At 47.3% G+C, this 27,475-nt stretch overlaps 1 protein-coding gene across 1 annotated transcript in view; it reads right to left on the reverse strand.

Annotated features, from left to right (window-relative positions):
* The window catches only part of MRC1 (mannose receptor C-type 1), a 349,243-nt gene that overhangs the window by 39,746 nt on the left and 282,022 nt on the right, over nucleotides 1-27,475 (reverse strand). Inside the window, 3 exon segments of the mRNA XM_029588750.1 lie at nucleotides 1,559-1,708; nucleotides 2,143-2,299; nucleotides 10,231-10,463. Coding sequence (XP_029444610.1) covers nucleotides 1,559-1,708; nucleotides 2,143-2,299; nucleotides 10,231-10,463 — 540 coding nt within the window.

The following is a 27,475-nucleotide window of genomic DNA, read 5'->3' on the forward strand; positions in this document are numbered from 1 at the left end:
CCTCCTGCACGTGGGCCGTATTGCCAATATTCAAAATGGCGCCGGCGCTACTTTTGCCCTCTCTATGTCATACGGGCCGATGTCGCCCGTATGACATAGTGAGGGCAAAGGTAGCACCGGGAACCAAAATGGCGCTGGCGCTACCTTTGCCCTGTCATATGATAAGGGCAAAGGGCCACCGGCGCCATTTCTATTAACGCAGCCGTTGCCAGAGAGCGGGAGATCGCGCCGGGACCCCCCCACTGGACCCCAGGTAATTTAAAACATTTTGGGGGGGTTCAGGAGGGTGGGGGATTTGTTTTAAAGGGTCGGGGTGGGTTTTAGGGTTGTTTTGGTGTGCTGGTTTTCCCGCCCTCCCCCCCCCCCCCGATTTACGATTTTTTGACGATAAATCGGGGGAATTGCTATTGTATCGCGGCTCTAATGATTTTTGACGATTTAAAATATATCTGACGATTGTTTTAAATCGTCAAAAAACGATTCACATCCCTATTTGCTACAGTACCTCTATAGTGAAGTTATGGGATCAATTTTCAAAGGGTTTAGGCTTCTAACATATGAAGTTAGGCCCCTAAATTGGTCCTACTAAAAATTTACTAGGGCTGAGTGCCTAAATTTAAGCTCCTGGTTTCACTGTAGAAGCCTAAAAGTGGGTTGCTACAGGAGTAGAATTAGGTCAGGGAGGCAGTCAGGGGCTTAGCACTGATTTTCAGCACTAGACACACATAGGAGAATAAATCTAGACGCACATAGGAGAATAAATCTAGGCAAATCAATAGCAAAACAATAGCAAATCAATAGCAATCCTAAATTTAGGAACCCAAATATTACACTCTTAGGGGTAGATTTTCAAAGGGTTGCACGCGTAAGATACGCGCACAACCCCCAAAAACCTACCCCTGCTCGCGCCAAGCCTATCTTGCATAGGCTCGGTGGCGCGCGCGCAAGCCCCAGGACTTGAAAAAATGGGCGTTCCGGGGGCGGGGTCATGGGCATGGCATCGGCCCGGGGGCGTTCCGGGACCGAGGCCTCCGGAACAGCCACCAGGCCAGGGGATGGAGAGCCGGCGTGCACAAGTTACACCTGCCCGGAGGCAGGCATAACTTCTTCAATAAAGGTCAGGGGGGGTTTAGTTAGGGCTGGGGGGCGGGTTAGATAGGGGAAGGGAGGGGAAGGTGTAGGGGGGTGGAAGGAAAGTTCCTTCCGAGGTCGCTCCGATTTTGGAGCGGCCTTGGAGAGAACGGAGGCAGGTTGCTCGGCTCAGTGCATGCAGGTTGCACAATTGTGCACCTCCCTGTGCGCGCCGACCCTGGATTTTATAACATGCGCACGGCAGCGCGCGCATGTTATATAATCAGGCATAGATTTGTTCGCACCGGGTTGCACGAACAAATCTACGCCCGCTTGCATGTTATAAAATCTGGCCCTTAAATTTTTGTGATTTTCAACTGAAAATAGACGACTACCTTAAGCACTTAACTTAGCAGCCTAAATTTAGAAGTTCATCTTGTTTTTTTTAATATTGGCTCCTATACTTCTAATAATGGGAGACACTCACCTAATTGGAGGCATTCCAGTGAGGCTGTGGACCAGGAACTTGAAAATGAGGACTCAAACAAATAACAAGAATCACGGAAAGGAATCCAGGCTTTTTGCTGCATTTCTGGACATTTTCCAGGTTGTTGTGGTGGTTCAGTTGGTGGTATAACTGTTAAAAACAGAACAGTTTTAGTCATTGATTTAAAAAAAAACAAAAAACTTTCAAAAACATGGCTAGATGGGTTGGCCTGGTGACTCAAGGGTAGTGCCACGTACTGCCATGCAGAGTACCTGGCTTCAATTGCTGGGTCATGTCTTCTGGTCTCTGGGCTTGCTGGTCCTGGGGATGCTGTGGAGGCAGCATTCCCGGGCCCTGGAGGGAGGGACTCTCAAGTTTGCACAGTAGTGATACCTGCTGACCAGACTGAAGATGCGCGCACACCATGTTCTCAAGTAAGCCGCATTCTGTGAGTCTTGTCCAAGAGCCATAATTGCAATGGTTAGGTTAGGTGAGGGTTATAAAAATAGGGGAGAAAACCACATGCAGTTCCAAATGATGTTACATGGCACCATAGACCAATAAAGGTTTACTTACTAGTTGACCTTTACAGACAGAAAAGTACATTTCGTCGCAGGATGCGGTCTTCCAGGCACCATCCAGATTCAGAAACACGCAGGCTTTTTTCTTTTTAGGCTCTCCTTTGTCCCATTTAGAATACCTCAGTCTCCAGTTATCAATCCATTTGAAATGGTCATTGGTCTGAAAGCAAATTAAATTAACTTAATTTGGTTGTATTAGTGACTTCTGGAAAGCATTACAGATCCTATAAACCTAATAAAACCAGGTTACCACCAATAGCATGCGAAGAAAGGGAATAATATCACTAGAGAACTCCAATCCTCCCAAATGGCTCTTCTCATCTCTCGTTCTCTGGCTTTGTCTAGACCAGTGGTTCCCAACCCTGTCCTGGGGAGCCCCTAGCCAGTTGGGTTTTCAGGCTATCCACAATGAATATGCACGAGTAAAAGTTTCTATGTTATGGAGGCAGTGCATGCAAATTTTCTCTCATGCATATTCATTGTGGATATCCTGAAAACCCGACTGTCTGGGGGGGGTCCCCAGGACAGGGTTGGGAACCAGTGGTCTAGACTGGTCAAGACTTTGTGCCTTCAGTTGTTATGTTCCAAAATTCTGGAATAAGGTACCGCTACCCCCCTAGAACTTCAGCCATGTTACCTCACTTTCAGGATAAAAGCTAAGGCAGAACTCTTTGCAACACCTTCCCTTAGAATCCCCTCAGTAAAGATGCTCAGTCTTTCTGACCTTTCCACCTGAACCTTCAAGTAAGGACTATAATTTATACACCCTGGCCGCTCCATGTTATCCATTGTAAATGTGATTTAAATGTGATTGTAAATTACCTTCAATCGATGTCTAGTAACTGTTAGTTAAAACTTGATTTGTAAACTCCTTGAGGCTGCTTGTGGAAAAATGAGGACTATCACATGTCTGTAATTAAATAAATCTCTGCTAAAAAAAAATGATGCTTAAAGGAAGGGAGAGGGATTAAAACCATAATTATCTTTATCAAAGTGGATTGTGAACTTAGTTTCTGGATTTTGATAGGGAGTGAAGAAAAGGGGTTGGGGGTGGGTTGTATGATGATAGGGCTGTTTGGACACTGGCATGATTATCTTGTGTGAGGGTATCAGGGTATGAGATTCTCTTGTTAAGGTTGCATTTGGAGGTCTTGGTTGGTATATTGGCGATACTGGAAGTTGGTTTGCAATTCTTTTCTTTGTTAATTGTAGGGGATTTTAAAATCCACGTCAAGGATATGAATTGTCAAAGGGCACAAAAATATAAGAAGTGGTTAGGCTGTTGTGGCATCACTTAGATTATACCTGATTCTACTCACGAAGCTGCTAATGTATTAAACCTAGTTATTGGGTCAAATTAACTGCTGCATGCACATGATCTGTAGTGGGAAGGTATGAATTTTGTTCCCTATTTGGACTGTAAAGCAGCCTTCTTCTCCTTTTTTGGGGAGAAAGAGGAGGAAGTGGTTAAGAGGGAGGCTAGGGGATACTGGGGCAGGGGCAAAGCAGGTTTTAGTTTTTGTTTGGAGGAGCATGTGTTAAATAGCGGAAGAGCAGTTGATTGACTATAATAATAGGGTTATAACTGTGCTGAATGAGATAGCTCCTAAAAATGAATTAAGGTGAATACTCAACCTGTTAAATGGTTTAATGACAACCTGCATAAGGAATATAGTGCTGTCAGATGGCTGGAAAGAAGGTGGAAAAGAGTGAGAACAGATGAAACTTTTTCTGACTGGAGATCAGTCAATATATAGAGAGGGTTAGCATTCTTAAGGAAAGAGGAAGTCTCCTCAAGTTATATAAATCAGCTAATAATTTATTTATTTATTTTATTTAATAACATTTATGAAGCACTTTCCAGATTTTCTTTAAAAATCACCCAAAGCGATGTACAGAAAAGAAATATAAAACAATACATACAACAAAATTACAATAAACAAAACAATAAAACAAAATAAAACAAAACATCTAACTCAGCTAATTTTACCTCCCCCATACCTTACAAATGATTAAACTTATCCTAACTACTAAGATCGTTACTTCCTCCATATACCTTAGCCATCATCAGCCATGTCTTTAATATCCTCTGGAATCACATTAAATCTTTTTCTACTATTACTTCAATAGATAACTCATTCCATAGCCTAGGTACTAGTATAGAAAAGGACCTATTCTATAGCCTAACATGATAATAGGCCTTAGCTGGTGGAATCTGCAACTGATGATGATATTGAGATTGCAAATATCTATTTCAGTGGTTCCAATTCAACTGATTTTGCAAATGTGGTGGACCCTTCCCTCTCAAGTTTTAAATGCCAATACTAAAATCTTAAACTTATTAGGGATGTTCAGGGAAAAAAATGTATTGTTTTTTGGTTTGTTTTCGGGAGGTTTTTTCCCACGAATATCGGTTCGTGGATTGCTTGATTTGTTTCATTCATGTGAAAAAAACAAATCAAGCAATTAAAAAAAAAACCCAAAATGGCCAAAAAATGAAAATGAGCCATCCTTCCCACTCTCTCGGAAAAATGGTGGGGCCAGGATCCCCCTGATCCAGGCCCAATGCCACGATCCAACCCGGAGGCTGGGGCCTCAGCAAAGGCCTGGACTCAGGCCCGACGCCGAGGCCTAAATCTGGACCCAGGCCAAACGCCACAACCTGACCTGGAGCCTGGGGTCTAGGCCTAGACCCAAGCCCAATGCTGGAGCCTCAGCCAGAAGGCCGAGTCCCAATGCCTGGTCCTCAAGCCTGGATCAGACCCAGGCATTGGAGCCCAGGTCTAGGAGCTCCTCTTCAGGCATCCTCATAAGAACATAACATAAGAACATAAGAACATAAGAAATTGCCATGCTGGGTCAGACCAAGGGTCCATCAAGCCTAGCATCCTGTTTCCAACAGAGGCAAAAACCAGGCCACAAGAACCTGGCCACAAAACCTGGCCACATGAACCTGGCTACAAGAACCAGGCCACAAGAACCAGGCCACAAGAACCTGGCAATTACCCAAACACTAAGAAGATCCCATGCTACTGATGCAATCCTCTTCTTTCTTCAGCCCAGAGCACAATAATGGCATCTGCTGGGAGTGCGCCGGAGCTAATTAACTCCAGCGCATTCACCTCAGCAGACGTGCCATTTTGATGTATGGCAATTGCAATGCGCTGGAGTTAATTAACTCTGGCTTGACCCCAACAGATGACGTCATTTGGCTTGTAAGTGCTGAAGAAAGAAGAGGGCCAAGAAGAGGCTCCCAGGCCTAGGTTCCTAGGCCTGAGCCTGACCTTGGGTTGAGGCCCAGGTGTCAGGACATGGACTCTGGGTTGGGTTGGGGCTTTGGGCCTGGGTCTAGGCCGAGGCCCTGGAGTCGGGACCTGGCATCTGGGTAGGGTCATGGCATCAGGCCTGGGTCCAGGTGGAGACCCCAGTGTCAGGTTCCGGCCTCCGGGCCAGGTCACAGCCTTGAGCCTAGGTCTGGTTGAAGGCCCCGAGGTCGGGACCCGGCCTTCGGGTTGGGTCATGTCATCAAGCTTGGGTCTGGGCCTAGGTCCCGGCATTGGGACCTGGTATCCAGGCTGGGTTCCAGTGTTGGGTCTGAGTCTGGACCTAGATCCTGGCATCAGGACCCAACCTTCATTGGATACCTGATGGATCAGGTAAGTTTTTGTTTTTTTAGTTTAATTGTCGGGATCTTGGCCAAGACCCCAGCATCAGTCTGTGCCTCCATCGAGACTCCAGCATTGTGCTTGGGCCTAGGACATGGCCCCTGCTTTGGGCCTCAGGCTATGCCTTAGGCTAGGCCGTGGCTTTGGGCATAGGCCATGGCCCCTGCTTTGGAGCTCAGCCTGTACCCTAGGCAAGGCCCCAATGTCTGACCTAGACCTAGGCCCGAATTATTATTTTAAAATGAAACAAATGAATAAGGTTTCTTTCATTGAGAGTGGCTCCCAATATGTTTCGTGGACTCCCAAATGAAACAAATTAGCCTTATTCTTCGCATTTTTCAGTTTTGTTTTAAACTAATGCACATCCCTAAAACTTGTAACACAGTTTTAATTGGAAGCCATTATAGTTTCAAAAGTAATGGAACTGCAGATATCCGCCTTGAATGCCTCATAATGATCCTAGCTGTCATACTCTATATTACTTGTAATCTCTGAATAACACCACCTGACAAACCCCATTAAATGGCATTGCAATAATCTACAACAGCAATCACAAACGTATATACCACCGACATCAAGGCAATAGAATTCAAAAATTGTTTCAATTGCCTTATTAACCTCAATTGGACATAAGCAGTATGAACCACACCAGTAATTTGCCTCTCTAAGTTCTATGTATTGTCCAACTTTACACCTACGGGCGGATTTTAAAAGCCCTGCTCGTGTAAATCCGCCCGGATTTACGCGAGCAGGGCCTTGCACGCCGGTGCGCGCAGAACCCCGGGACGCGCGTAGGTCCCGGGGTTTTTGGACGGGGGCGTGTTGGGGGCGGGTCTGGGGGCGTGGTTTTGGGCCGGGGCGTTCTGGGGGCGTGGCCACGTCCTCCGGAACTGCCCCCGGGTCGGGTCTCGGCGCGCCAGCAGCCCGCTGGTGCGCGTGGATTTACGTCTCCCTCTGGGAGGCGTAAATCCATGGATAAAGGTAGGGGGGGGGTTTAGATAGGCCAGGGGGGTGGGTTAGGTAGAGGAAGGGAGGGGAAGGTGAGGGGAGGGCGAAAGAGAGTTCCCTCCAAGGCCGCTCCGATTTCGGAGCGATCCAGGATTTTAGAGGATACGTACTTTTGTTTGCGCCTGCTGCGCAAACAAAAGTACGCGATCGCGCAGTTTTTAAAAATCTACCCCCTAAAGATTTTACTTCATCAGCCACGCCCACCTCTATACCTTCAATAATAAGTCAGCATTTCTCTAAACCCACTCCTACCTGAAGCAGCTCAGTTTTCTTTGAAGCCATAACCAAACAATCCCTTTTAACCACCCTCTTACAGCACAAATATACTCATTAAACCGCAATAGACTAGCTTCCTTATCCTGATCCAAAGTCAACAATATCTACATATCATTTACCTAGATGTATGAAGTAAACCCAAACAACCAAAGCAAATTCCCCAGAGGGGCCAAACTCACATTGAAAAACATAGGGGACAAGGAGGAACCCTAAGGGACTTCAAATTATGCCTTTCATGTAGATCAACATGATCCTTGCAGTCTCACTACCTGCCTGGATCCTATCCTACAAAAATGCAGTTATCTATTTCAGAGCAAAGCCTCCTATACCCAACTCCTGGCATCAGAACACCAAAATAGTATGATCTACCAGGTCAAAAGCACTGTCTCCATCATGTCTACCATAATGATCTCTGTGTTGCAACCCTTTTAAACCCAGTTTGCACAGGATCCATCTTCTCATTTACCTCTAGATATTCAGAAACCTGAGCTGTTAAAATGTTCTCCAATAACAGCCACAAAAGGGTGAATTGCCACAGGTCTGTAATCTCTATATTCTCATGGATTCTGGTTATTACGAGTTTGTTTTTGGAATCTGTTTCTTTTTCTGTTAGACCCTGTTTAAATGATTATGTAAACCCAATTGCATCTAAAATCAAAAGTCTGAGTGTTATGTTAGATTTAGCTTTCTTTTTTGAATCGTTTATAAGCCAAACCTGTAAAATGACATTAACAATTAAAGAAAATTTGCAAGTTAAAAACTTTTCTAGATGATTCTCTAAAGCAAATTATTGTGCTTGCCCATGTTATCTGAGTACTTGATTATTGTAATAGTTTGTTGGCTAGGTTGCTAAATATTTTGGTACAGAAATTACAATTGATCCAAAATAGTTCTGAATACCTAGTGTGTGGAAAGACTACTGGAGAGGGTCTTTGGTATAGGCCTTCCTGCTTTGGCTTCCACTGGTGGAAAGGGCTAAGTTTAAGTTGTTTTCATTTACTTTCTGGTAGGGATGTGCAATTGCTTTTCCCGAATTAGGCAATTTCAATTATGTCACTGTTTTAGCTAATTTGGAATGGTTCGGGAGAACCGAAAAATGATTTTCGGGTTAGTGCACGCTAACTCCAGATAGTGCGCACTAACCCGAAAATCAGGGCTCTTGGAAAAAAAAACCCCAAACCGCGGGAAAAATGAAATTCCCGCAAGGGGCCCCCGAAATGAAGCCTGAGATCAAATCCTAACCCAAAGCACATCTCTACTTTCTGGTGTTTGTGCCGAAATATTTTGCTGCAAAGTTGGCTTGGCATTAACCTAACCATGTTCTTAAGAAGCCTGAATGGAATTTGTGTATGGTCACAAGTTTAAGATTAGTAAAGGGATGAAATGTGCTTTTCATCTGCAACCCCTCAGGCTTGGAATTGTTTATCAGTGTTAGGAATGAGGTAAATTATTTAAAATTTAGAAAACTGGTTATGGCATATTTGTTTCTTGGTAATGGGTAGTGTTAAGGGGTGCTTCTGGGTGTCAATATCAGACAGAGTAATGGCAGAGTTAGATGGCGGTTGGCAGTAAGTAAATTGTAGGGGTTATTAATGTTTGTAAGTTTATTTATTGGTTTTATTATGCATGTGGAATCTGTAAACCACTTTTATTCTAATTTTTTTTTTTACTGTTTATATGGTATATACATTTTTTAAATAAATAAATTCATAAGGCAATCATGTGAAGGTGTAAAGGGAACCATACTGTAGGTACTGGGGAAGTTGAGCTCATTTGCCCACTTTTCTCAGCTGCCTCAGCTGAGGACACTTGAGGATGCCATGAGCCACTGGGGCTTCAGCTTCAGTCACCCAGCAATGCATATCCATGGGCCATGTCAATTTGATGCATCCTCAACATAATCCAGCTACGGCTTACATTTTATTTACCTTTATTTACCAGTATTTATAGCATTAGATCCTATTTTTGTCTTCATTTGCAATAGTTTGTATATTTTGAAGAAAGGAAGGAAAGGGGAGATATGATAGAAATATTCCAATATCTAGCAGACCTTCAATAAGGTACAGTACAGAAGACAATATTTTCCATAGAATGAGAAGCTCAAGGACATGGAATCATCTTATGAAACAGGAAAGATGGAGGCTCAATAGAAATATTTCTTTCCTGATAGTGTGGTGAACACCTGGAGGAGGTAGAAGCTAAAACAGTGACATAATTCAAGACCTCAGTAGCAGAGCAAAGGAGGGAGGAAATCATAGGGTGAGTAGGGTTTACTGCAGAACAGCAGGAAGTTACTATTGGGCAGATGGGATGGATAAAGAGCTCCTTACTTACCAACAACTTCAGTGTTTCTATGCTTCTAAATTAGAGAATGATTTACATAAAAATATGGACAGTGGTATACTCACTAATACTGAGCACCCTGAGACAAGGACGGCTTTGATTTCATGTAATCAAGTTAGTAGTTAGCTATATATTTTGTTTAACTTTTTCTTTCCCTTCTCCCTAGTATGATTTCTTGGGTCCTAGCTGACAAATAATAGGGACTCATAGCTCTCTGAGACTCAACATTTCAGCACCATGGCTGTGCAAGCAAGGATCACCCTTCTGCCCTTTCATCTTCCCTAACAGAGCTCCAGTAAATTATCTCAAGACTCATGTTTGTACACTGTCAGTACTGTTGGCCAAGAGACCTGCTTCTGGCCTCCTTTGCTGTAGCATACAACTTTACAATTGCTGAAGTGCTGCACGTTACCAAGCAGAAGATTTGGGTTTCATCAATGTGGAGATAGGCTAAAATTGCATTTAGAGCCCTAACAGGGAGGGAGTCTCAGTCATCAGTGGTGACATCTAGTGATCAGAATCAGGGGCCCTATTAGGTTCCAGTGGAAGTTGTTGGCCCTGGCCAACAACTTCCACTGTGATGTCTGGACTGAGTTGGGAAAGGGACATTAAAAATAGGGGAAAACAACCCAGGTAGTTTTGATTGAAGACATGTGGCATTGTAACCTAGTAGAAGCCAGTTCTAATTGAGTTGGGAACCTAAAGAAGCAGGAAAATACTGACACTTTCTTCAAAAAAGAAAGAACTCTGCAATAGTTCTTAAAGAAGCTTTGTAATTTGACATATATTTAGTTGATACCATGTTGCTGTTCAGACCAATCCATGCAGGTTCCTTGTACTTTAACATCTGAATTATCAGGAATGATTGTATATACGGGTCCAAAATGCTGGCAAGTTCAGCATCATGTGCCTTGCAGTTCCTGCGTGCTTCATCCCATTTCATATGAGATTGAACAATTTGATAGCTTCCATTGCCATATTGGATAAACTCAGATTGAGGCTGTATCGTTGGAGATTCAGTCCACTTAGTATCTATAGTAAAAGAAAAGTAAGAGAAAATTAAAATAGAAGTTTATTAGCATTTTTTAAATATGAATCTATCTTCCAAACAATGTTTCCATAAACACAGACAGGGCGATTCTCAATAGCCCATATTATATGCAATGCACATAGGTACAATTGAGCCATGTACTTTGCAGTCAGTTTTCAAAGTGAATTCACACACATTGTTTCTCTTGGAAAATTAGTGAGTTCCAATTACACATGCTAAACGTTCCCACACACTTTTGCAATTGCTGATGGCCAACAGAGGGAAAACTAGAGAGAATGCATTTGAAAATAACAAGTACATTCATTATCTTATTCCCCTGACCTAAACCCAACCCTAGGAATACCTCTTTTTAACCCGATTAAAAATATGCATATTATCAAAACCTACATATATATTTAGCCAAGCAAAGGAAGACAAGTTTTAGCTAAGACATACCCCCAGGTAAATGGCTCTGTAAATTGCCCTCCTTAGGGTTAAATTTTCTTTGAAAGTAGAGCACATAGATCTATGGCATGCAAACAAATGCTTCTGATTTCACTTTCTTCTTCAAGAACATACATGCACCTATCTTTGGGGGGCAGCACCAACTACAACTTTTGTAACAGCTATCCAAGGAGAGAGGGAAAAGGGCATAATGTTAAATTGTTATTAACCAATTACAGCTAATTAAGTTCAGTAAAAGTGATCCACACACACTGACAGAGAGGCAGGGGGATTGCAGACTCTGATCTTAAGATATTCAGGACCTCCTGATTCAAATGATTAATCTGTCAGAGTTTCCATTTAACCACGAACCCATTCTCTTCCCTCTTTGATTTAACCTGCTATATCCTGTCTAGAGAATTTATTGGTCATATATAGATCTAAGATTTTAATTTTGTCTTGATGGGTAACTGTTTTGCCAATATTTACCATATACTTTTCCAAACATTTTGAGAATTATTTCTACCACTTTGCAAATACTGCCTTCCACCAAAGAGAAGGCAATTTGCTGAGATCATCCTTAGCTCATTATGTACTAACCTGATGAAGGAGCACCACACTCTTGAATGCAAGTAATAAATAAAGATAAAATCAAAGACTAGAACTCATTTGCTATCCTTCATTTTATATATTGAAGGATCTATATACTAACCAACGTTAAAACTGGCATGTTAAAGTTAATCACCTGCCCATTTTAATTCCAGTTTTACATCTGGCTTTCACACTTTATGCACCAAATTAATGTACCCCCCCTTTTCACAGAGACCACCTTCGGAGACTGCAGAACTGGTGAGTAGTGATGTAGCAGCCCCAGAATGGGGTTCAATCCACCAGGGTTCACCAGTTGGGGACCAGAAGCCTTCTAGGAGGCCCAAGAAGAGATCTACCACAAATGTAATGTCCACACTGGTTAGTTACTTCCAAAAGGAAAGAATTTATTGTAAAGTCCAAAAAAAAAGACAATGTAGGAACTCTGCTCCTCAAACGTGAGTCAAAGGAACAAAAAAAAATTGAGAAGAGGCACTCAAAATTTGGATTACACTCACTTAATAACAACTCCTTCACTCCAAGTATTTCTTGTAGATTGTATAGATCTCTTCTATAATGACCCTAAGGGCCTAGAATCCCTGCTTAGACCAGGTACTTTCTCTAACCACATCCACTCAGGGATTCCCCAGTTAGAACAGTCCTCCCTTTCCTTTGGAGAAATTAGAACTTCTGACCACTTCAAAACATCAAACAGCTTCTTCTCAGCTAGGGGTCCTGAGCTAGGAATCCTACACCACGCTTCTTCTTCCCACATCACTTCTTGTCTCTTCTTTTGTGCCTTGTGGAAAGCACTTTCATAGCATATGCCAACCCATCCCCTTTGGGGGATGATTTCTCCTACTAGCAACTGTATACGTTTTACGTTCGGGCGGCGAGCCTTTTTATTGGCACATCTGCTCTTGTTTTGAGCAGAATTTCCCTAGAAATTCACTGTAAGAGTGTCCCTTCCACATACACACACTCATACAGGCTCCCTCAATCTATAGCATACACACACACATCCCCTCATATAGGCTCCCTCTCTGAAACCCACAGTCATCCCATGCACTCCCCTCTTACCAACCAAGCTGTCTCTCACACTCCCCCACACCTCCTCTCCTCTCTCACACACACATTCTCTGTCACCGGCATCCCCCTCCCCTCGTATAGGCTGAGGCTCCCTCTCTCTGAAACCCACACTCAAGCATCCCCCCACCCATCCTCTCTTACCTCCCATGCTCTCTCTCACACCCTCCCCACCCCCTCTCACCAACCATGCTCTCTGTCACCCCCCCCTCTCTCACACACATTCTCTCTCACCGGCATCCCCCCCATGCTCTCTCTCACATCCTCCTGCTTTCTCTCACCCTCCCCTCCCCGACAAGCATTCTCTCTCACCGGCATGCTGTGGGACCCACGCCATTCACGGCGAAGATGAAGCACCTCTTATCTCACACACACATTCTCTCTCACCGGCATCCCCCTCCCCTCATATAGGCTCCCTGTCTCTGAAACCCACAGTCAAACATCCCCCCACCCACCCTCTCTTAGCTCCCATGCTCTCTCTCACACCCTCCCCACCCCCTCTTACCAACCATGCTCTCTATCACTTCCCTCACTCACAGACACACATTCTCTCTCACCGGCATCCCCTCCATGCTCTCTCACACCCTCCTGCTCTCTCTCACCCTCCCCTACCTGACACACATTCTCTCTCATCGGCATGCTGCGGGACCTGCACCGTTCGCGGTGAAGATGAAGGCCCGGCGCGCTGTTCGCGGCACATGGGGACCTTCCATTTTTGCCTTGAGCAGAATATAGCAGAGGAGACCCTGGCATGCCACGAATGGAGCATGTGCCCCGCGGCACATGCTCCATTCACGGCGAAAATGAAGGCCCGGGTATGCCGATCGCGGCACAAGGGGGCCTTCCCTTTTTGCCGTGAACGGCGCGCTGGGCCTTCATCCTTGCTGCAAACGGAGCATGTGCCGCGGGACACGCTCCGTTCATGGCATGCCAGGGTCTCCTCTGCTATATTCTGCCTGTCCCGCGATGGCCGCTGTTCTTCGTACCTGTGGTGCGTTTGAGCCTCCAAGGCGGCCAGGGAGCCGCCTGCGCCATCTATCGGCGGGCTGTGGAACATGCAGCTTGATATATTATAGCACCATCTATTGGTGGGCTGTGGAACATGCAGCTTGATATATTATAGCACCATCTATTGGTGGGCTGTGGAACATGCAGCTTGATATATTATAGCACCATCTATTGGTGGGCTGTGGAACATGCAGCTTGATATATTATAGCACCATCTATTGGTGGGCTGTGGAACATGCAGCTTGATATATTATAGCACCATCTATCGGCGGGCTGTGGAACATGCAGCTTGATATATTATAGCACCATCTATCGGCGGGCTGTGGAACATGCAGCTTGATATATTATAGCACCATCTATTGGTGGGCTGTGGAACATGCAGCTTGATATATTATAGCACCATCTATTGGCGGGCTGTGGAACATGCAGCTTGATATATTATAGCACCATCTATTGGCGGGCTGTGGAACATGCAGCTTGATATATTATAGCACCATCTATTGGTGGGCTGTGGAACATGCAGCTTGATATATTATAGCACCATCTATTGGTGGGCTGTGGAACATGCAGCTTGATATATTATAGCACCATCTATTGGCGGGCTGTGGAACATGCAGCTTGATATATTATAGCACCATCTATTGGCGGGCTGGGGAACATGCAGCTTGATATATTATAGCACCATCTATTGGCGGGCTGTGGAACATGCAGCTTGATATATTATAGCACCATCTATTGGTGGGCTGTGGAACATGCAGCTTGATATATTATAGCACCATCTATCGGCGGGCTGTGGAACATGCAGCTTGATATATTATAGCACCATCTATTGGTGGGCTGTGGAACATGCAGCTTGATATATTATAGCACCATCTATTGGTGGGCTGTGGAACATGCAGCTTGATATATTATAGCACCATCTATCGGCGGGCTGTGGAACATGCAGCTTGATATATTATAGCACCATCTATTGGTGGGCTGTGGAACATGTGCGAGACTGACAGACACACTACCAAGCCCAATATATTATGGATTACTCAGCACTAAGAACATACCTCATATCAACCCCCCATAAATCCATCTTTCATGGTTAGGAACTGTCACTTTGCAGTTCTGTGGATTCAGAGCTCATGTCCTCTTCATGATCTCCATTAAGGGGAAGAACATCTAACTCTATAGAACTTTTCTGGTTACCCTAGCCAGGGTTACATCAATGAGATGCAGAATGTGGCAGCATTACCATGGCCATGTGAAGGGAAACCCAGACATGGTAACATTGTTGTGCTTTGCATTTGAGGTTTCCCATGCTAACAGTCACAACAGTGAAAGGGCCAGTTAGCACAAGAAAACCTCTCCTCACCCTCCTGAAAGATGTTTGGGCTTTCATACCCCACCCTTGCAGCCCTCCAGCAAGAAGATTAATCCTTCATGGCCCTTGCCCTTGGAACCCCCTTTTAGAAGATGGTCAGGCCTTTGCTGTCTCCCTCCATCTGACCTCTCTCCGAGAAGGTGCTCGGGCATTTATGAGCCTCTGAAAAATGACTGGGGCTCTTGCAGCTTTGTTGGACCTCCCCACCACTTATCAGCTTTTCAAGTCTTTGTGACTCCCCAGAACCCACCCATTTCAGAAGATACTGGAACTTTTTCAGCTCCAAGCACTACAAGAAAATTGGGTCTTTGGGGTCCCTCTCCATGAAATACACTTGGGTCTTGGTACCATCTTCCCCCCCCCCCCCAAAAAAAAAAAAATATTATTTGCAGGAGGGAACCAAGTTCTCTTCTGCTAGCCATGGTGAAACTAGTAAATGATGTTGCAGTCATTCTGACCAAAGCATGTAGAGTGACGGAGGTTAGGTCTGTGGCACAAATTAATTTTTGTGCTGGTGGCCAACATTCTCTATCCTCCTGGGATGTTAACTTTCCTGTACTTAATGGCACACATTAAAATTCTTAATTATTAATGATGGATATACTATGCAATGTTAATATGCAATATGACCATTAGCATTAATGTTTATTTTAATTGGGTCATTTGTATGTACATTATCTTCCCATGTATTAATGCTACTGTGCATATAAATAATGTATGTTTTACATGGGTGTTACAAAATGTCTAAATTGTATGTTAAATGTAGGCATTAGCACTAACACTCTTTAATATTTAGGCCCTGAAAAGTATTAACAAGGAATGCAATTTACTTTATCAGTTTAAATTCAGAATTATTCTAGATTCCAGAAAATTGACTCATTTGCCCTTATGCCAAGCATCTACTGTTACGGCTGTGGCTGCTGTGCTACCGCCTCACCACCAGGGGTCCCTCTAGTGCTGACTTTCCTGACAGGCCCAGTCCATCTCCTATGTCCACTCTATGCTCTGGGTGTGCCCTCTTAACCCTGCCTGACAGTTGCCTCGGTGCTTCGGCATCGAGCTCACCTGGGCTCCCTGCTCTAGCCTGCCTTGCGCGGCCTTCGGGCCTACCCTTGCCTTGCCTTGCCTTGCGCGGCCTTCGGGCCTATCCTTGCCTTGCCTTGCGCGGCCTTCGGGCCTATCCTTGCCTTACCTTGCCTTGCGCGGCCTTCGGGCCCATCCTTGCCTTGCCTTGCCTTGCCTTGCGTGGCCTTCGGGCCTATCCTTGCCTTGCCTTGCCTTGCGCGGCCTTCGGGCCTATCCTTGCCTTACCTTGCCTTGCGCGGCCTTCGGGCCCATCCTTGCCTTGCCTTGCCTTGCCTTGCGTGGCCTTCGGGCCTATCCTTGCCTTGCCTTGCCTTGCGTGGCCTTCGGGCCTATCCTTGCCTTGTCTTGCCTTGCGTGGCCTTCGGGCCTTTCCTTTCCTTGCCTTGCCTTGTGCGGCCTTTTGGCCTTCTTCCTTGATTTCCATACCTGGCCTACGGGCCTTCCGTGTGTGTGTGTGTGGCCTACGGGCCTTCTGACCTGCCTTGCCCCGCTATTGGTGTGTGGCCTACGGGCCTTCCGTGTGTGTGTGTGTGGCCTACGGGCCTTCTGACCTGCCTTGCCCCGCTATTGGTGTGTGGCCTACGGGCCTTCCGTGTGTGTGTGTGTGGCCTACGGGCCTTCTGACCTGCCTTGCCCCGCTATTGGTGTGTGGCCTACGGGCCTTCCGTGTGTGTGTGTGTGGCCTACGGGCCTTCTGACCTGCCTTGCCCCGCTATTGGTGTGTGGCCTACGGGCCCTCCGTGTGTGTGTGTGTGTGGCCTACGGGCCTTCTGACCTGCCCTGCCCTGCTTACTGTGCCCTGACCCAGCCTGGACCCAGACACTGCGGACTGCCGCCTGCCCTGACCCAGCCTGTACTAGACACTGCCACTTGCCGCCTGCCCTGACCCAGCCTGAACCCAGACTCTGATTCTTGCTGCCTGCCCTGACCCAGCCTGGTACCTGACTCTGTTCGAGCTTCCTGTCTCTCTCCACCTGGAGCCACCCTGCTGGGTGGTGTGCACGACTCCTGTCCGGAGTCCAAGCGTAACAGTATGCCGAAGCCATCACATTTTCCAGGGGAAGAGATAGGTCTGTGTCCTGCCGGTGAGTCATCTTTTCACTAATTCAAGATGCCTCCTTCTTTAAAGTTTTATACCTGCCATTCCTGTCAGACTTTGAATTATCCAAGCTATCAGAACTGTCTTGCCTGTGAACTTGTTGGTCAGGAACACTGGTCATGCAATAACTGCAACAAGAAAAATGTCTCTGTCTATCAGGAGTGTTTGAACTGTCTGGCTCCTAAACCAGGGTGGTGGAAATGCTCCTGTCTCCCGTGTTTGTTACCTCCAGGCAAACCCTGCCCCTGTTGTTCTGCTCTAGGACCAGCTGTGCAATTAGAAAAAGCTATCAGCTCTCCTAACCAGTTTTCTGTTTCTGGCTCGACTAAAACAGACATTTTTGCTGGCAGTTTGTGGGTAGAAAAACCCAGGACTTACCTGGCCAAGAAGGCTTCTGTGAGACCAGTGCTAGAGCCTCGGGAACAGGTTTCTCTACAACGGAGAGAGCTGATTAACTCTAGCAGGGCTCAGCTTCCCACAGCTGCCAAGTGGACACTAACGAGTACCTTCCCTAGACGTCCTAGAACTGCCTGTGCCTTCTCTAAACTGCTCCTCCAGAAACAAAATCAGGAGCATCAGACTTTGGCTCGAGGTATCAAGCCCACGGCAGTACAATCTGTGTCTTCCATGCACACCACCTTTAACCATGCTACTCTGCCATCTGAACCTGCTGCACTACCCCGAGAAGAGCCTGAGTCTGCTGAACCGGCCCTGCTGCCGTCCTCGGAGGGGTCCGCACCAGCCCTGCTGACAGACTTTCTACCTCTGCCATCTGAGCCTGCCGAACCGGCCCTGCTGCCGTCTTCAGAGGGGTCCGAACCAGTCCTACTGACAGACTTCCTGAGTCAGCCATCGGAGTCTGCTGAACTGGCCCTGCTGCCACCCCGGGAGGGGTCCATACCGGTCCTGCTGCCACCCCTGGAGGGGTCCATACCGGTCCTGCTGACGCCCCGAGAGGGGTCCGAGCCTGCTTCATCGCCCCGAGAGGGGTCCGAGCCTGCTACAACGCCCCGAGAGGGGTCCGAGCCTGCTACAATGCCTCGAGAGGGGTCCGAGCCTGCTTCATCGCCCCGAGAGGGGTCCGAGCCTGCTACAACGCCCCGAGAGGGGTCCGAGCCTGCTTCATCGCCCCGAGAGGGGTCCGAGCCTGCTTCATCGCCCCGAGAGGGGTCCGAGCCTGCTACAATGCCCCGAGAGGGGTCCGAGCCTGCTTCATCGCCCCGAGAGGGGTCCGAGCCTGCTACAACGCCCCGAGAGGGGTCCGAACCTGCTACAATGCCCCGAGAGGGGTCCGAGCCTGCTTCATCGCCCCGAGAGGGGTCCGAGCCTGCTACAATGCCCCGAGAGGGGTCCGAGCCTGCTACAATGCCCCGAGAGGGGTCCGAGCCTGCTTCATCGCCCCGAGAGAGGTTCGAGCCTGCTTCATCGCCCCGAGAGGGGTCCGAGCCTGCTACAACGCCCCGAGAGGGGTCCGAGCCTGCTACAATGCCCCGAGAGGGGTCCGAGCCTGCTTCATCGCCCCGAGAGGGGTCCGAGCCTGCTACAACGCCCCGAGAGGGGTCCGAGCCTGCTACAATTGCCCGAGTAGGATCCGAGCCTGCTGTACTGGCCCAGCTGCCGCCCCTGGAGGGGCCTGTACCGGTCTTAATGCCGACCTTGGAAGGGTCCGGACCGGTCCTACTATCGCCTCAAGAAGGGTTACGGACTATTTCTCTGCCCCAGGTGGGGTTTGTGTTCCCCTTGTCACCCCAGGAGGGGTTATGGAAATCTGCACCGCCTCTGCTACCCCAGGAGGGGTCTCACCCTGCCGCCTTGTCCCAGGAGGGGTTATGGACTGCCTTTTTGCCTCGGAAAGGAGTTGAACCTGCCGCATCACCCCCGGAGTGGTCTCCCGTTATTCTTGACTACCTCCTGCACAGATGGGATCCAGGAGGAGGGGGAGGCCTTGAGGGGGGGGTACTGTTACGGCTGTGGCTGCTGTGCTACCGCCTCACCACCAGGGGTCCCTCTAGTGCTGACTTTCCTGACAGGCCCAGTCCATCTCCTATGTCCACTCTATGCTCTGGGTGTGCCCTCTTAACCCTGCCTGACAGTTGCCTCGGTGCTTCGGCATCGAGCTCACCTGGGCTCCCTGCTCTAGCCTGCCTTGCGCGGCCTTCGGGCCTACCCTTGCCTTGCCTTGCCTTGCGCGGCCTTCGGGCCTATCCTTGCCTTGCCTTGCGCGGCCTTCGGGCCTATCCTTGCCTTACCTTGCCTTGCGCGGCCTTCGGGCCCATCCTTGCCTTGCCTTGCCTTGCCTTGCGTGGCCTTCGGGCCTATCCTTGCCTTGCCTTGCCTTGCGCGGCCTTCGGGCCTATCCTTGCCTTACCTTGCCTTGCGCGGCCTTCGGGCCCATCCTTGCCTTGCCTTGCCTTGCCTTGCGTGGCCTTCGGGCCTATCCTTGCCTTGCCTTGCCTTGCGTGGCCTTCGGGCCTATCCTTGCCTTGTCTTGCCTTGCGTGGCCTTCGGGCCTTTCCTTTCCTTGCCTTGCCTTGTGCGGCCTTTTGGCCTTCTTCCTTGATTTCCATACCTGGCCTACGGGCCTTCCGTGTGTGTGTGTGTGGCCTACGGGCCTTCTGACCTGCCTTGCCCCGCTATTGGTGTGTGGCCTACGGGCCTTCCGTGTGTGTGTGTGTGGCCTACGGGCCTTCTGACCTGCCTTGCCCCGCCATTGGTGTGTGGCCTACGGGCCTTCCGTGTGTGTGTGTGTGGCCTACGGGCCTTCTGACCTGCCTTGCCCCGCTATTGGTGTGTGGCCTACGGGCCTTCCGTGTGTGTGTGTGTGGCCTACGGGCCTTCTGACCTGCCTTGCCCCGCTATTGGTGTGTGGCCTACGGGCCCTCCGTGTGTGTGTGTGTGTGGCCTACGGGCCTTCTGACCTGCCCTGCCCTGCTTACTGTGCCCTGACCCAGCCTGGACCCAGACACTGCGGACTGCCGCCTGCCCTGACCCAGCCTGTACTAGACACTGCCACTTGCCGCCTGCCCTGACCCAGCCTGAACCCAGACTCTGATTCTTGCTGCCTGCCCTGACCCAGCCTGGTACCTGACTCTGTTCGAGCTTCCTGTCTCTCTCCACCTGGAGCCACCCTGCTGGGTGGTGTGCACGACTCCTGTCCGGAGTCCAAGCGTAACATCTACAAACCCTGATTACTGTTTCAGGTATGAAAATCCAGAAACTTGACTGGTATTAACAAAAAATGCAGATTTTGTGAAATATATTGATGGTTTTGAAAGAGAACATTTAAGGAAAGCTGGAATTTTGTTTAATTAATACGAATTTCAGATTGGCAATGATTTGAAAGCTATACAAGGGGTTTCAGTGACCTCAGATGTTCTTAAGAGAAACATATGTGCCATTTTTCCAGTACTTGTTGAGGGCAGGTGTTGCAGTGCATGTATTTCTTGCTGAAATCTATATTTATTTATTTAACTCTTTTATATACCGACATTCATGATACAAATCATATCATATTGGTTCACAAGGAACAAGGGAGTTATAACATTAACATTGAAGAAGGAGCAAAGTTACAATAAAACAAGGTCGTGAGAACTTGGGAGCTGAAATAGCCAGAGGCAGAAGATTAACATAAAAAAACATAATGGGATATATTGGTAGTGCCTTGTGTCAGATATAGAGTGCTCTGTATAGGTAGCACTTATATACAATCAGGATACTGGCTACGAAAGCGAAGCAGTGTCAATAATGGGGGGAATTAGCAGGAGGGAAGGGGAAGGTTTGCTGGGATCAAGGAGTTGGGAAGGGGGGGGGAGGCTTACAGGGATCGAGGAGTTGGAAGGGGGGGAGGGGGTAGAGGGGAGGGGTAAATGTCAACAGGCAGGGTTCCTGTCTGAGATCTGGAGGAATGGCATTCCAGATGGCTGGTCCTGCTGTCGAGAAGGCCCGGTCTCCGGAGGCTGTACGAAGGGTGGATTTGGTTATGGGGGCATGCAGGGTTCCTTTGTAAGCTTCTCTTATAGGTCTTGTAGAGGTGTGGAGTCTAAACGGGATGTAGGGGTTGAGAGGATGCTGATTATGAATGGTTTTGTGAATAATGGTGAGGGACTTATGTAGGATTCTAAAACTTATTGGGAGCCAATGTAGATTCCTGAGGATGGGTGTGATGTGATCTCCTCGGTTAGTGTTTGTCAGGATTCTGGTGGCTGCGTTCTGGAGCATCTGTAGTAGTTTGGTGGTGGAGGCGGGGAGACCCAATAGGAGGGCATTACAGTTGTCTATCTTGGAAAATAGAATGGCTTGGAGGACTGTCCTGAAGTCGTGGAAATGGAGGAGTGGTTCGAGTCTTTTTAGAACTTGTAATTTGTAGAAGCAGTTGTGTGATTGATGAATTTCTTTAAGTTCAGACGGTTGTCTAGGTTCTCTCCGAGGTCTCTTACTTGGGTGACCAAGGTGTTGGGAGGGTTTTCTTTGCAGTGCTGCAGTTCAGAGCATCTGATCATTTCACTTCATATAAAGGCTTAGGAGAAGATTTTCAAGAGCCACTGAGTGGTTAATTTTAACCAGTTAACTATGTCTGGATCAACCGGCAAAAGTTGTAGCTGAATATCCAATTAAATATACAGTAACTAACTACACAAAACTTGTATGGTTAAATTTGAGGTAGCCATTTGTGGGGCTGCACTTAGGTGGACAAATTTTTCCAGTCAGGGCTGAATATCATGCTAATGAGGTAAATTGGAAAACCCAGCCTGGGCATGCCCTAGCCCTCCTCTTTTGGTCTGGCTAAATCTATGTGCTCAGTGATTTTGTGTGGCCAAATGTGTTGGGGTATGACCTGTGACCCGCTGCTCTTACCTCCAGCCCAGGCCCCAGCATGCATACCCCCAACACTGCGACTGGCCTCCCTGACACCGACACAGCCACCTGGCATGGAGCGACTAGGCCCATGCCACTGCTGCCTGCATGCCACAAGGATCTCTTTAGGTGTGTGCAAGCCCGACGTGCCAACACTTAAAGGGCCTGTGGCGGGAATCCCTGATGACATCATAGGTCTAGGAGTATATAAGGCCACTTCTTCTGCCTTTCCTCATCTCGGCAATAGGTCGACTGCGTTGGACTAGTGGTTTGCCTCTGCATTCCTGGTTCCTGATCCATGCCTCCTGGTTCCTGTTTCTGCTGTGTGTTTACTTGAGTTCCTGTGTCTTATTCCTGGTTCCCTCGCAAGTCTGGTCTTCTGAGTTCCTGTCTTTATGGTCTGCCTTCCTTTGTCTTCAGCATTTCGTCTGTCCTGCTGTTACTCCTCTCCTTGCCCCCTTGGACTGGCTTTGACATCTGATTATACCTTGACACTGCTTGACCGCCTGCCTTTGACCACTGCCTGCTCATCAGCTTGCTTGAATTCTGCCTGCCCATACCTCTGCCCGAACCATGATACTGAACGAACTCCACCTGCCTCTGCACACCACCTGCACTAGTCTCTGCTGCCTGCCGCCTGCACCGACCACTGCTTTTACTGACTCTGCTTCTCGCTATGTGACAGATCTACATCTCCACAGAGGTCCGTGCCTAAATTTAGCCGGCCCCGGCACCTGAGGGCTCAACCTAAGGGGAACGAGGGCTGGTATTGGTGAAGCTCCTGTTGGGCCTCTGCTCCAGCTAGCTCTGCCTGCTGACAGTGGGGACCTACAGGGCTCCTCCCTATGGGTTGTGCCAACTCCATCTCAGCCCAAGGGTCCATTTTCGCAACAAAATGTTTGAGGGAAGGATGGGGAGAATGAATTTTTAACTGGTTAAATTTATATGGTTAGAAGCTGATTTTAACTTCATAACCTTTTGAATATTGACCTCGTAGTGTTGTGTCCGTCGGTTCCCAACGCCCTCTCTCCACCCTCCTTACCTCTTTGGCACCTCCCTCTTCATTCGCGGGAAGATTGGCTGCCGCGGCGTCCTCCTGCCGAGGTCCTCCGGCGTCCCCGGACCGGCTGAACGCTGTAACCCGCCATGTTTCCTGGAGGCCTAGGGGCGCGTGCGTGGCCCCGACTGAAGAAACGGCGATCGTGAGAACCTTGGGGGCATCCCCCGAAGATGACGCCACCCGTGATGGATATATAAGGTCTTAGAATTTGCTAACACATCAAGTTAGCAAGGAATGACTATGGACTCGCTTCGACTTTCCAAGCTACTCTGCCTCCTCGGACTTACTAGGGGTACCCACTCCTCGGGGGCCGTGCTCTCTCCTTTGTTTTTCAGGTGACAGTCTGGAACCGGTACTCGCTCCTCGAGGGCCCTCGTTCCCAGACTTATTCGGTACTCTCTTCTGCCTGGAAGTCATCACTGCCAACTACATCAGTGAATTACCATCGCTCTCTCAGAGCTCTCCCTGGAACCAGGTACTCGCTCCTCGAGGGCCTATACATTCCAGCTCCTGGGCTTCTATGAGACATTGTGTGAGTGTTACCATCTGGTTCAGTACATGAACTCTGCATACCCTGCCTACTCACTGTATTTCAGTTTCTCTACAGCTCAGCTTCCGGGGATCGCTGTTCTAGTATCTGAGAGACTACAGCCCAGCCGGGCATTCCAGCTCACTACTGCCACCTCTGGTGGTTCAGTATTCTGTCTAATAAAAGAACTAGTGTGTGTCTGTCTCCATACTCTGAGCCTGACCGGTGGTACCTCTCGGGATCTTCCCCCGGGAGCATGGTCATCTGCCACCGGCCCAAGGATCCACCCACAACTCTCCTAAATAACAAACAGATTGCTAATCCCAAGCAGACTTAACTCCGAACAGAACACATAGGCAATAAATGTAAGTTAATTTGGTAGTTAAAATGATGGATATAAGTTCTTAGGCTGATTGTAACTATTTGGGTGGGGCTAGAGAGCCATGTGGTAGAAGAATTAAGATATATAAAGGTTTCAAATTTAAACATTGATGCACTATCTCATTGGCATTGTTTAAGACTATGCTGTGGTTTGCATTGTGTGTACACAATTTTGTTTGGATTTCATAATTTATAAAAGTGATTTGTAAATGAATAAAAGAAATAAAAATCAAAATTGCAATCAAAGATGAATTTCACTTGAGATATACATTCATCTTCATTTTCAATTTTGGTATTTTGGGATGAATTTTCAAAGTTTTCCTGTGTAAAGTCAGTATATATATATATATATATATATATACATACATACATAGAATGTCCATGCACATATACTATTTTGCAAACAACACAACAAATCGCATTCTATGGGATGATGCAATACAGTGCACTCAGCCGAGTGCACTGTATGACCTGCAGTTGGACGTGGGTTGTATAGACGCTAACTAATCCCCTTATGCAATAAGGGGATTAGCGCCTCTACAATGACCGTCCAATACGGAGTGAAACTAATAGCGCTCATCACATGCAGATGCACACGAATGAGGCTATTAGCTATTCACTCCCAATGCAAAAAAAAAACTGTGTGTCTAAGACACACATTTTTGCGATCAGAAATTAACACCTGCCCAGAGCAGGCGTTAATTGCTGAGCATTCCTAAAACTAGTACAGAAAAGCAGAAAAAACTCTCAGGACTCCTAAAGCTAGTACAGAAAATCAGAAAAAACTCTCGGGATGCTCTCGGGCTCCCGTTATCAAGGAGGAGCTAGGGGCAAGCCCGCTTTCTGCGCACAAATATTGCATCGGCCCCTATGTGCATAGTTGTGTTGTTTACAAAATAGTAAATATGCGTGGATCCGCTACGTATACATGCATATGCTAGGGATGTGCAGTCATTTTAAAATGCCATAAGATCTATAGGTTTCAGATATTAGAAATACAAGTTCCAACTTGGATTAATTGGATAACTAATACTTTCCCAGTCATTGGTCCCTCAATTGCACCCTCCAGGTAACTCAGGCTGGTTGCTGTCACATGGTAAAGTAAAGACATATATAAAGGCAGCAGAACACGGCAGCAAGAATTCTAACAAACAAAAGGAGAAGAGATCACATTACACCAGTCCTCAAAGACCTTCACTGGTTACCAATCCACTACAGAATAATTCATAAGTCCCTCACCACAATCTACAAAAATATCCATGGACTGGCTCCACTCCATCTACAAATAGCTCTCAAAAAACACTCCTCCAACAGACCCATCAGAGAAGCATATAGAGAATATCTACAAGTACCTCACAACAATACTACCCAGCATATAACATTGAGAGATCGGGCCTTCTCCACAGCAGGTCCCCCACTATGGAACTCAATCCCCTTAGAATTACGACAGGAACCATGTCTTCCAACCTTCAGGAAGAGACTTAAAACATGGCTGTTCATGAAAGCATTTCCGGACCCTTAATGATTCACTTCCATCAAATGCAGCAACACTGAGCATCTTCTATTAAACTGAAACAGACAATACCAACCAATCACTACAAGGTTTTACTTCTTGTTAAACTTTTTATCTCTCCTCTAACTCTAATCCCAGTTAGAATAACCCCTGTTTTATTGTAACTTTTTCTTCTATGCACTTGTTATACTTTTGTAATGTATACTCTTACGTTTTAGCTATGTACGTTATAATGTATTGCTCACCCCTTGTTTTATGTAAACCGACATGATACGAACTTCCGTGAATGCCGGTATAGAAAAACACAAATAAATAAATAAAAAAATAAAGGAACCAGCATTCTAAAGGAAACAAAACCGAGCCAGGATGGCAGAACAAGTGGATTCACCAGATTCATTCATGGGGCACTGGCTTGGGCCAGGTCCACCAGATTTAGTGAGCAGAGAAAGCAGACACTCCTGCACCAAATGCCATAAACCACATGCCACTGACCCACTGGGAACCATAAGAACATAAGAAATTGTCATGCTGGGTCAGACCAAGGGTCCATCAAGTCCAGCATCCTGTTTCCAACAGAGGCCAAAACCAGGCCACAAGAACCTGGCAATTACCCAGACTTATGACCTGCCAAACTTATGACATGCCAAATAGGTGCACTCGATTTCCAGAGCAGCCAAGGTGTTAACTGGCTAAAAGCTTCCACTGACTCCTCCTTCAGGGGCAGAAAAATTGAAGTCTCCCAGTCCACTCAGAAAAATCCCACATGTGATTGTTTGGAACAAGAGCTGTCAGATTTGCTGGACAGCAAGACCTACTTCTTCCAGACCTTATTCAGAACCATTTTGAGAAATCTCATTGGTAAAACATCCAAATGGTCAGAGATTTGGCTGGAAGTCTGAATGAGGCCAGACTAGTTTCCATTACATGTGTATAGTTTCTGCAGAAGTCCTGAATTGATGGGTTAACTTTTCATTACCTCTTGGCAGGGGGATTCCAACATATTATTGGCAGTATGGGTCTTTATAAAGTTCACTGGGACTAATTTGAAAATACAAGCCAGGCAATTTGAGCTGTCTCTGGGCATCAAGGAGTGGATTTGAAAGGTAAGGTTGTAGGTCCATGGATAATCCCTTTAGAGTTCAAGCTCAACCCATTGAGACACCACTATCAGCCATATGGAGGCGCTCTTCCAAATATACAGATCTTCTTCAGCACAAAAAGCAGAGCACTTCACATTGGTCTAGCGCCATACCATGAGGACACTTCTTCCTGCCACAGAGGACACCCCTTCTTCAGGCACTTCTTTGCAGTTTGACACCCCAATGTCAGGGCATCCCTGCCAGCCAAGGAGGGGCACTCTACCCAGTGCATGGTAATTTACCTGGACAAAAGCAGAGTACTTCATCCCAGTTTGTCACCCTGATGTCTGGGCACCCCTGCTGACCACAGAGGGGAGCTCTACTCGCTTCACGGTAATTCTCCTGGACACAAGTGTGGTACTATTTCCCAGTTTGATGTCCTGATGTCTGGACAACTCTGCTGTCCATGATGGGGTGCTCTACCTGGTGCACAATAATTCTGGACACAAGCAAGGAACTTCATCCCAGTTTGAAGCCCCAATGTCCAGGCACCCTTGCCAGCCATGGAGGGGCACTCTTCCTGGTGCTGGTAATACTCCTGGATACAAGTAGGGTACTTCATCCTGGTTTGACATCCCAATATCCAGGCATCCCTGCCAGCCACAGAGGGGCACTCTATCCGGTGCACAGAACTCTTGTCGGACACAAGTGGATCACTTCATCTTGGTTTGATGCCCCGATGTCCATACACTCCTGCTGGCCACAGAGGGAGCCTCTACCCGGTGCTCGATGATTCTACCATACACAGGTGGAGCACTTCATCCTTGCTTAATACCATGATGTCCGGGCACCCTTGCCAGCCATGAAGGAGCCCTCTACCCAGTGCATGGAGTTAGCCAGACACAAATGAGGCACTTC

The sequence above is a fragment of the Rhinatrema bivittatum genome, chromosome 2 (assembly GCF_901001135.1).
Source record: "Rhinatrema bivittatum chromosome 2, aRhiBiv1.1, whole genome shotgun sequence".
Lineage (NCBI taxonomy): Eukaryota > Metazoa > Chordata > Amphibia > Gymnophiona > Rhinatrematidae > Rhinatrema > Rhinatrema bivittatum.